This window comes from Stegodyphus dumicola, chromosome 1, assembly GCF_044657685.1.
Source record: "Stegodyphus dumicola isolate Sdum_Otavi_A_Nest chromosome 1, ASM4465768v1".
Lineage (NCBI taxonomy): Eukaryota > Metazoa > Arthropoda > Arachnida > Araneae > Eresidae > Stegodyphus > Stegodyphus dumicola.
Genome location: NC_140768.1, coordinates 201,668,118 through 201,680,413, shown reverse-complemented (window position 1 = coordinate 201,680,413; position 12,296 = coordinate 201,668,118). Strand labels below are relative to the sequence as shown.

The window sequence follows — 12,296 nt, the reverse complement described above, 5'->3', positions numbered from 1 at the left end:
CTTAATAAATGAAATTGAAAAGAATATTGATCAATATTTTTGTGCGGACATACCTAGTAATCATGGAATTTTAACATATTTTTTTACCCAAACTGCAAGGAAAAAGGAAAATTATATTTTTATAATAACCGTATCAGGTATTTCTATTATTTTAAGTAACATTCTGATAAATGACACAAATAACAGATTTATTTGTACTATTTTTCAAAATTTGGTTCTCGAATGTAGTCAGCTACTTTAAGTAAATTTTCTTTGTATTACGCATTTGACTGCGAATTTATAAAATAATTTTGCAGATTCGTATGAAAGCTTGATGCCAACAAAGAACGCAGCCACTAGTATATCGATTTGAATGTTTACTTTTTGGAATATTGGAATCTTCATTCAAAGATTTCTAATAAAAATTGCAATCAATGCCATATCATTTTTACTGTTTGCAGATAGAGATCTAGAGTGAAGTTAAACACTGAAAGTCATTCATTAAATTCCCAGTTTTAAATTTTGACGTTATCTTACTATTGCATTCTTTTTTCAGTTAAATAATAGAGGCTGCGTTATCAGAGTCTTAGAAAATTTGACATTCCACATACAAGACGCGAGAATTTCAGGGTCGTGAGAGTACAAAAAGTGCGTTTACAAAATTTTAGGTCTAATTTAAAAACTCCTAACCAATCTGCCGATCTACCTGCTAAATCTGCTTCCTTGGCAGCATTTAATATTATGATGTCTCAAATTTCTCTTTCTAAAAACATTGTCTGCTTACGATCAGTATTTTTCATGCATTTAAGCGTTTGCTTTATTCCTGTGAAAATCTGCTACTACGGATTAGAATGCTGAGCAAAGAACATCAATAAATCTTCGCTGATAAGCAAATAAACAGCAAACGTTTTCGAACAACTATCGCTAAATATGAAATTGTGCTTTGAGGTATGAAATGGCGATCCTGAAAAGAAATTAAATTTCGACCTGCTTAGGTCGAAACTTTTTCTGACGGCAATAGAAACTTTGGCTTAAAAATTTCATTAAAAAGAGCATGTTGGTGACCTTTTTTGATTGGAAAGTATTAATACGTTAGGATTTGTTCCTGAATGATGGATGGTAAGCTCCATATTTTAAAATGACGTAATAAACATACTTTTAAAGATAACCCAACGCGCTGGACGTGAAAATGCTCAGTCGAATAATTGGATTTTCAGAGTCCTATCGCATAATGCTATTCCCCTCCAGTCCATAATTTTAAACTGCTACTCTTTTTTAGCAGATTTGTGTCATCCAGACTATTTCTTTCCTCTTTAAATATCTCACCCGTGTTCAAATCTAAGGAAATAGACTAGCTACATGACCGTTTTCATGATTACGTAATAAGTAACGTGAATAAAGAAAATTTTCCTTAAAAGATTTCTTCAAAGGTATCTCTTCTCTTAGGCAGATAGCCTTGTGCGTTGCCATATGGTACGACCAAACTACACTTTTCTTTCTAACATCTCATATTTAACGTTTCATATTTAACATTAATATATAGTGTTATAAGGTATTTCTCCCGCTTTCCTAGCGTGCCTTCATGGTGTAGTGGTTCTGCACGCTGGACGTATTCCAGAAGTGCGTGGTTCGATTCCCGGCGAAGGCGTTTGCTCATTTTTCATCTTGCCTGCTTCCAAATAACCTAATGTCTCTACAGTGACGCCCGAACTAAAAGGATTGGGAATGATGACTCTCCACACCCAGGATTTGGCGATTGGGTTCCCTAAAATCCCCAGTCGCCCTTTAAAAAGGGGAGTATATAAGGTATTTCTCCCGCTTTCCTAGCGTACCTTCGTGGTGTAGTGGTTCTGCACACTGGGCTGGTATTCCAGAGGTCCGTGGTTCAATTCCCGGCGAAGACGTTTGCTCATTTTTTCATCTTATTGCTTCAAATAACCTAATGTCTTTAAATTACTAGAAAAAATTAATTAACCCTTTGCGCGTACAGATGCCTTAATTAGTTACCATAAGACATAACAATATGTGAAGGTTTTTAATGAGTCCAGCTAAAGTAATTTAACGGATCGATCCACGCGCTTCGCTCCACAACTGTTCAACGGGCCTAACTAATCACGCCCAATAGTCGGAGCTCAATAGAGCCGACCAACGCAACGATCTACCACATCAATCCAATGGGCTCAAACAAAAAGACAACGAGTCGTACCTCCTCATTAATGTAGCAGAAGCTGGGGGAAGGTATATGGCATCGGTAGAGTTAACAAACATTCGCAAACTTGATTGAATTACTAGAATTTGCAATCGAGGAGCTCTTTTATAACTAGGTAAAGTACTTCACTCCCATGAAACAGGCATAAGTTCTGCCCTCCAAGGCCAACGCAAGATTATCGCATCGCACTTTTAATTCGATTCACAGTTGTCACTATGAGCATCACTAAAACACCAAAGCATTGAGCAACTGCGGGATACAAATCAACAATCGTTTCGCGAGGCTCTATAAGATCTTATGTAGTACACCGCAAGGAAGCATCTTAAAAGCTGGCCTTCTGCTGAGAAATATGCATGTTAACTTAAAGATGTTATGTATCTCGCAGTGGTACATGATAGTCGGATCATGTATCACTGTGAAAACAATTTTGAGACACGCTAAAGACTTTTATGTGTTAAAAATTAATTGCATTTCATATATAAATAATGTTAAAACTAAATATATTTTAGTTTATTATTTTGTGACATTCATTTTTTCTATCAATACTATTCTTGTAGGTTCAAGCACATATACCCCGTTGAGTCGGGAACTTCTAACCACTGTTCCTTTTACCAATTCACCTGCAGTGAAGGATGGCGTGGCCCCACTCCTAAAGATCAGACACGAATTTTTAAGAATTGTACCAATTACCCCTGTCACTGCAACTGATATCCCTACGACTACAACTTCTATCATCAAGCCGGATCGAAATAGTTCGAGGCGCCCAAGGTATAGGGGTAAGTATACTAATAAAGTATGTATTTAAGAGGCTTTCGAGTGAATGACTGAAATTACAGTGTTCAGCGTAATGAATTTATCATAAAACATGTTTCTAAACGAAATTAATAAATGCATAGCACTTAACTTACAGGTTTGCGTATAATTTAGAGTAATATTACACGGTATAAAAAAGAAAAAATTAAAAGGAAGGGTTTAAAAAATAATGTTTTGCGCTTTTTTCAACGAAACAATTAAATATAGAGAAAGGAAATACAGAACGCACATAAATGAATAACACAAAAGAGAAAAATATGCATTCTGAAAACAACAGATTATCTCTTACAGAAAAATTAACTTTCAAAACATTTAAAAGATTAAAAAATGTTAAAAAGCCTTTTATGAATTACGATAACAAGTGTTGTTAAAAATACTTTCAATTTTAATTTTTAACATTATGATTAATTATGAAGTTTTTAAATATGGATGTTCTTCATGAAAAATTGGATACTTTTATTCTTAAATCACGCAGATTTTTAACTCAGTTTCTTAAAAATTTTCAAGCCGTGTCGTTTCTGAAGCTATTAATTACAAATAGCCGTTCCCCTGCGTTCAGTTCATATTAAACACTTTGTGTAATCTTTGTGTATCTTCAGTTCTGCTCTACTCATCTCGAAATAATCAATCGTCTATGCAAATTAATTTAGCAACAGAAAATTTAAGATTTTGGTTTCTCTTTTCTTTCAGGATATGTATGAGAGGGAGTTTGAAATAAATCTTTGGTTATTCGGCATTTAATAAGCAGATTGTAAGATTTAATCCAATTAACACATTATTTTGCTATTTAAATTTAAACTTACTGAATTCCACTACTTTACCAGAATATGCAAATGATAAATTTTAAATTGGAGCGACAATCTAAATTACTGGTAACTGAAATGGTGAAATGTATTCCGGTATTGATTGCCTTGGGCAGTGTTGTTACCAGTTTGTGTCTGATAAAATAACAGATTATTGGGTTTTAAACTTCAACTTGTAAATACTTTGAATCATGGTGAACATCCAACGGAAATTAGCGTAAATTAATTATTTTAATTCTCTACTTCAAGTTGAAATTAAAGTAAATCCATTAGTTGTTTTACATCGCTATATTTAGTTCATGTTTCAATAGTGAAAGGTTTAAAACGGGACGAATATACATCCGGCAATCTAGAAAATTAATGTTTAGGTTAAAGTAAACTGAGATTAAACTTTGTAAGACAGAAATATAACTAAATTCTGCAACTGCTCGTTCGATCACAATGCATTTCAAAGTTATGAATAATGCATACATCTAGGATTAAGATGCAGGGAATTATTACGAAGAAGCTATTGGAAAATTTACGAAGAAGCTATTGGAAAATATCCGAACTGTTTGATGAAGGGAAGCGATTAAATATCACCGCTTTTCCTAAAATCAGTAATTAAGCTTGGTTAAAGATTTCCTGCCTGCGCTGTTTAAATGTATTTAAATGTTACAAACAGGGAAAGCTACCTAACGTTTGCTACCGAATCACGGGTGGACCTATGAGTTATACATTCAAATTTTCTACAAACCTAGCTCTATTCATGGTTTCAGATTATCTAACTTTGTAAATCAAACTGAAAGACTTCCTTTCACAGAGATGAGAGATGGAAGAGATCAGGACTCTGTGTAGAAATAAGTAATTCATGTCATTCGAATATAAAAGTTTTGTAAATGAAAAAGCAGCCTCGAAAATTCGAAATGTCGAAAATTTTGAATAAAACTCTATCGATTTCGAGTGCGAACAGACATAAGCTTCTCTTCTTCAAGAATAAGATACAAGTCTGATCCTCTATTCGAAAAGTAGAAATAAAGAAATTTTTAATAGCTAATCGTAGTTGGCAAATTTATTTTAGTTTTGATTTTGGTTCTGCAAAAATTATCCTTAAACACTTTTACGGTTAATGAATTGGATTTTCATGAGGTCTTTTAAATTTGCCAAAAATTATCTGCTTAACAGAATGATATTGATTCCTATCCAGTTCTACAACTCAAAGATATCTTCTTAAAATCGGAAACGAACAAGAGTAAGATACCGTGATTTCACTTCGTTTCTTGACTAACAAATAACAAAGACGAAAGGAAGAAACAATTGTTGTCTAAAATTTTTAAATTATAATCTGAAACCTTTATATGGTAATTAATGCTTAGGTAGTTTGAAAAGAGAAAAAGAAGAAAAAAGTCACTCTGTTTTGTTTTGTAGTTGTTTTCTTTTAAAAAGATTAATATTTACTGATATCAACTAATTAAATTCTTCTTACTGCTGAAAGCATTTAAACTCAACACTAAACTAATTTCAGTTCTAAAAGCTCTTATGTTTATTTCGGCATTTCGGTTTTGTAGGAACATATGCAAAAATGCGGATTACAGTTTGAAGAAGGTTATTAGCAGCTTTAGCAGTTAAAAGCAGTACTTATACAAGGAACTGAAATTTTTAAATTACTCGAAATTTCACGATTACCTTTGAATTTCATTGTACATGCAAACGATACAGTACAAAGGTAGCAACTTTCAGAATTCTGCAAACAGAAACATATCTTATTCATCACATTTTTTTTGCGTAAAATAACACTTGTTAAAAATGTTATTAAGAAGTTAAGATGAAACGAATTCCAAAATGATACATTTTATTACGCTGATCAGAAATACATTTTCGTAATATTAAGGTACAGTAATAATCTTAATCATCATCGATTGGAAAAAGAGTGTTATCATGTTTCTGATCTTTATTTGTAAGAAAAGAATTTCATTGGCAGTTGAAAAGAGAATCATTTCTCGATGTGCTATAAAGATTGAAAATTAGAGATACTGGTTACAAATGAAAGTACCCGATCTACTTAGTCTAAAAATAGACCTTATGATTTGATAAAATTTTGTTTTCATAGGTCTTATGAAATAAAACTCCGTTTGCTGAAAATGCTCTTATTTATAGATATCATGGCGTTGGAGTTGGCAACATTTTTCTGTATCAGCAGAGGAAAACGTTTTAGATATTAATAATAAGTCTTATTTCTAAATATATTCCGATTAACTTGCCTATTTATGTTGAAGGACCCAGTTGTCTTTATAACATGGTTAAATCCTTTAGGTCTTTCCCACGTTTCACTTCAAGCCCCGAGAAAGCATAAAACTGAGACGCCAGTACCTAATCTTGCAACGACAACAGCTATCCCAAAGACCCCTTCCACGACATTTAAGAAACCTAGACAGCAGCAAAGTTTCCATTTCCGAAATTCTGTAAGTTTCCAGACCATGCCGCCAAGCGCCTTCTCCGACAGACGATCCTTGTCAGGAGAAATCACAACGGAAATTTCTGAACTCTCCTCCACCTCGAAGATCAGAATGCCAGAGGAAGTCGAGTATATCTTCAGGTTTGAGCCCACCAGAAAGAGTATGAACAACAAGAACTCCCTTAAAGATATTACTACAGGTAACTGGTATTTAAAGCATTAAGTTATAGCACATTAAATGTATACATATATATGCCGTTTGGTTCAAAATGTTTCAAAGATAATGCTTATAAGGCTGTTTTGTTTTAAATAATATAGTGCTTTTTAGACTCCTCTGTTTCATATGCTCGTCAGCATATTCTGTTTTATATGATAATGTAACACTGTTCTGTTTTAAAGATTATATTTAGTCACTTTCAAAATAACATTCATTCGGACATACACATTTTCTCAAGTGCTAATGAAATTCCTGGAAGCAATTCAAGAATGCCTTATTTAATATCTATCTCTGACTGGGATTCCTATCTTCTTGGATAACTTGAATCTCCTAGAAACATTGACCCCTAGAAACCTTTTGAGAAAAATGTACAGCTAGGTCGCATATTGAGAAATCTCGGAAATAAAGTTATTATGACAAAAATCTGTTTCTTACAGAGAAATCCAAATTTCGTTTTCTTAAAATAACTTTCGCATTAAATTTGACATCGCACCGATTGAACTTTCTTTGCACTACAACACTAACAAATCAGTCCTGCATGATTTTGCTTGTTACTGCTACTTCTATCTGCTAGAAGATAAATATCCAAATAGTAAACAAAAACTAAAGTAAACAAATCCGTTGATTACCGTAACTGAAGAAACAGATTGGTGAACGTCCTGCAAATACAGTGAACACACGGAGCCGAAGTCTCACCTAAAACGTCAACCAGCTAAAAACGAAAATTTTATTTCAAAACATTAGTGGGAAAACAGTCTCAAGGAAGCAAAACCTTCAGGTACACTGCAAAAACCAAAAAAGGACAGTTCCTATATCTCCCGTTCTACTGAGCCGATTGACGAAATTCAGCTTGCGTTTTTCATGTCTCGAAAGTGAGACTTAGGATATGTATTAGATTTATTTATAGCATTGTTCTAATACAGGTATTTTGACACAAAATCGGACTTTTTCTGAAATGATACGCCCATTTTTTTTTTCATACTTCGATTTTACGTCTCAAATTAAGTCAAACTGCCAAGTTTTGTAAAACATCGAAGTAGTTTTTAAAAAATTAGCTCTTAAAATTTTAGCTCCTCAATGCTAATTGAGTTTGGTACATATTTATTAATATCTCTTTTTTAAATAAACTTACTTGATTCCTTTTTCCAGAATTCAAAATTTTGACTTGATCCAAATATAATTCGCTTATTTTTTATGATTTATTTTTAATATTTTTATTTTAAAATATTTTTGAAAAATTTTCCGAAAAACATTTTGAGATATATCGTATAAATCTTTTACCATCATCTTAAAGTAGATGTATTTCTAAGCATACAGCAAAACATTAGAATTTTTAATTCAAAATTTCCAAAGATATACGTTAATTTACATATTGATGCCTTTTAAAATTTGGCTTATTCTTTATAAGCGATAATAACGCCAAATGTGATTTACGCACTTTCTCAAAATTGTTTGAAAGTCTGAACGATGACCATTTTTTCGGTCGTTCACAAAGATAAAACGGAAAAGAAAATAGGTTGCTATAAATTAAGAAATTCGTCAAGCCATAAATTAAGAAATTCACAATTCTTGGCGCAAACTGAAAAAAAAAAGATCCAATATAAAATTCTAAATGTTTCAAAAAATTTCTCACCAAAAATTGCAGCATCAAAACATAATCTGAGTCGTAGAATCGAAATATAAAAATTGGTATGTTTTTAGGAAAAAGTCCGATTTTGTGTGAAAATACCTATGTTAGAGCAATGATATATCTAGATCTAATATATATCCTAAGTCGCGCTTTCCAGACATGAAAAACTCAATTTGAATTTCATCAATCGGCCCAGTAGAACCGAAGATATGGAATTGTCCCCCCCCCCTTTTTTTTAGTCGAAAGGGGCAATTTGCCCAAAAGGACTATTTATTTCGTTTTGGCATTTTACGTTGATTCACTACAAGCGTTGTTTCACTTTTCAAATTGTTGCCACCAAATATTATCGCCCTGTATTATATTTAAAGAAATTAAATAGTGAAGAATCTGCCTAAATGTATGTATGTTTCTCGCATTATAATAAAAAATGGGTACCTAGAGCCATCCAATTTTGAATAACGTAATCCTCCTGCGAATATGGGCATCTGGTAACCCAAAGTGGAAATTTGGAATGTGTTTTGTTATCGAGTTTTTATTTTGTAGAACATTATAACGGATTTTTAATTAAGAAACTCAAAGATTTCAAAGCGAGCAATGGCAAAGCTGTACAGAAAACACATTTTTATCTCCAGTACGCGAGACTGTGTATCGAAAATTCTAAAGATATGCTCATTTTGAAATTATTTTGCGATATTGCTCTTGAACTGAATTTTATGGTTTAAGAGTGAAAAACATGGTATTTAATAAATAATGGTAACAAAGAAAAATGTTAAAAAAAGTCCCTTTGGACTTAATTTAAAATTTGAAACATACTTAATTTTTTTTCTGTTTGTTTTGCTTTTTTTTCGCAGTGTATATTCCATAAATTAAGCAACTAAAGTATACATAAGTTGTTTATTCATGTGTAAAAACTCTTTCTGTAAATATTTTTATGGAAGATATATATATCGAGCTCAGATATACGCATAGATGGGAAAGAGTTAACCATACTGCTACACATATGGCAACAGAATGCAAAGCAGATATTTATCTGAAAAATCTTCAGAATATAACCACAGAACGTCATATATAAAATTTGTTTTGCATGAAAGAAAGCATTGACCAATAAAATAATTCGCTTATCTATTTACAAGGGCAGTTAGTTAGTTCTATCAAACAGTACCGCAAAAGCATAATGTGGAGACTTTAGAAGCAAAAGATGGCATAATAAGGATATATATACATACATATATATCCTTATTAAAGTTTTTCTTTAAGATTATATATATATATATCGATGTAGTATATAGTTATATATACATATATGTATACACACATACATATATATATACATATATATATACATGTCATAATAAAAGCAAAGGAAAATACGGAACACTGTAGATGCGTGATTAGACCCATATTGAAGAAGATTTTGATTGCGTAGTATGCTAGTAATGCTAACTTGGTAATATCTAAAGAACTTGGCAGTCGAGGCAGTTTTAATTTCATTTTTATTTGCAACTGATATTTGTGGCCACAATCACTTGGCACTCTAGTCGTGCCTTTCCACAGAAGATTTACATTTTTGATATTGTTGAGATAGAAAGCAAGCCAGCGAAATTACATCTTAGCACAGCACAGAGCAAAAGCTGAAGTGCTTAGTTATGAAAGATGGAACCACGCGAAGAGAAAAGTTTTGGTTTACAATTATTACGTCATCAGAGCTGCGCGGGCCATAGAGTGATCTAGAAATGACGCAATGCAGAGAAGTTATTACGATTTTAGAATAGAGAGGAAGAATTAATGTTTATAGTTATATTATAATTCTGATTCATATATTTTTATCTTACATATTCCCCCCTTCAAAAAGAAAAAGGCGTAGCGACAGAAAAGCCTTTTTAAAGAGAAAGAGTTAAAGCACTAGCAAATGTTAAAAAAAAAAAAAAAAAAAAAAAAAAAAACCATAAATCATAAAATTTTTATTTTGTAAAGTATAATTTATAAATATCAATTTTTTTAAATAAATTTTTAATTTTTAAGAGTCCTATTGAATTTTTCAGTATTTCAGTCCAAAAGTCTTTTTGTTTGAGAGTTCACATAATCATAATTATTCAGGGAATGTTCTTTTTATTACAGCATATCACAAAATAAAATTTTACATAATTACTACTTATAAATATTTATGATATTAATTTTCATACTGATAAATTATAATTTAACATCATAAATAATAGGATTAAGATTTTCAGAATTTATGGTTTCACCGTTATCATCTTTCCATTTACAATTCCTGATTTTACGAAACTGGAAGCTTCGCAATACTTCTAAACAAACATATCCATCAAAAGGGCTGTCCTCTTGAGCTAACCAGTGTGTTATGTTCTCTGCACTGGTGGCCCAGAGTGCCTAGGCAGTTACTTGAAAAGGCCTCCGTTCCTTGCATTAAGGTAACTGGCCTTTGAGAACTGCACTAATACATTCCATAATAAAAAATATAATAATAATAATAACATAAAAAATTACACACATAAAATAAGAGCCTCCAACATTATCTTACATGAAGAGGATGAAGGGAACAACTGTGCAGAAGTAATTACAGGCCTCTGCTTTGGAACCCAGTACTCCCTCGACAAACACTATACTTAACACACAATCACCCATAAATTTAACATGCATTTACCATAATTTCATATTACGTTTCTGTAATAATTTCACCTATTTTTTACACCTACTTCATTTTTAGAATAATTATAAAATTCGTATTCAAAATTCTCAACAAAATTTCAAAAACATAAAAACTCATCTTAATATCCTTCCCTATAAATAATTTAAATAACTTAAAATTCGTTACTTAATTTGCTTACACATAATTATGAAAAATTAGAAAAATTAATGAACAAGAATTTCAGATTTTCTCAAAACAAATTGCAGAAATTTTAACCAAAGTTGAAATGAAAACTATAGAATCCGCAGCACATTAAATAATTTAGTTCCTGAGCTAGATTCACACGAATGTAATAATTTTTGAGCTGTTGAAAAAGCGGAAGTGCAAATAATTTTCTGTCGCACATACTTGCAAACACTAACTCAGAACGACCTTGAACCCGCTGTAATGCTTAATTCCTAAACGGTAATTCACTGATGATTTCCTTTTCACTAGGCATTCGAACTTCTCAATTTATCGAGAGATTACTTTCAATCTGTAAACATTACGCGTGATTATTTTTTTGAAGCACTTGCAAAACACCACAGCAGAAGAATTATCTGTTATTTTTTAAACACTGAAAAAAACAAACTTGATGATTCACTTCTTTCACATTATCTTGGATTTATCACAAAACGATGATTTTAAGAGCTGAACTAAATTTTCCATTGAGGTTTCAGGCTGCAGGAAACTATCCTACCGGCTTAATTGTCATATTAAAAGCAAAGGAAAAGACGGAACACTGTAGATGCGTGATTAGACCCATATTGAAGAAGATTTTGATTGCGTAGTATGCTAGTAATGCTAACTTGGTAATATCTAAAGAACTTGGCAGTCGAGGCAGTTTTAATTTCATTTTTATTTGCAACTGATATTTGTGGCCACAATCACTTGGCACTCTAGTCGTGCCTTTCCACAGAAGATTTACATTTTTGATATTGTTGAGATAGAAAGCAAGCCAGCGAAATTACATCTTAGCACAGCACAGAGCAAAAGCTGAAGTGCGTAGTTATGAAAGATGGAAGCACGCGAAGAGAAAAGATTTGGTTTACAATTATTACGTCATCAGAGCTGCGCGTGCCATAGAGTAATCTAGAAATGACGTAATGCAGAGAAGTTATTATGATTTTAGAATAGAGAGGAAGAATTAATGTTTATAGTTATATTATAATTCTGATTCATATATTTTTATCTTACATACATATATGTATACACACATATACACACACACACACAGACACACACACATATATATATATATATCTTAGCTAAGATAAAAAATATGTAAATCAATTTTTTTAATGTGCAATAGTCCCTTAACTCTCTTCTTTAATTTGGCTAATTCCTGTTTCTATACTAAAAACAGTAACTTCGTATAAAAAATCTCTAAACTATGTTAAAGATATTTTTAGATTAATGCACGGCATATCATATTTAAATAATGCTCTGACGCTGATAAATTAACATGAATGGTTTATTAACATGAATGGAAATTTTTAAGTATCATTTAAAATATATAATTTTG

At 31.9% G+C, this 12,296-nt stretch overlaps 1 protein-coding gene across 2 annotated transcripts in view; it reads left to right on the top strand.

The window, feature by feature from the left end:
- Positions 1–12,296, top strand: part of LOC118183250 (uncharacterized) — a 281,528-nt gene that overhangs the window by 248,304 nt on the left and 20,928 nt on the right. For both annotated transcript variants that reach the window (XM_085824786.1, XM_035352719.2), the window contains exons 3-4: positions 2,746–2,964; positions 6,097–6,438. In XM_085824786.1, the coding sequence (XP_085680912.1) occupies positions 2,746–2,964; positions 6,097–6,438 (561 nt within the window). The remainder of the gene's footprint in view (positions 1–2,745; positions 2,965–6,096; positions 6,439–12,296) is intronic.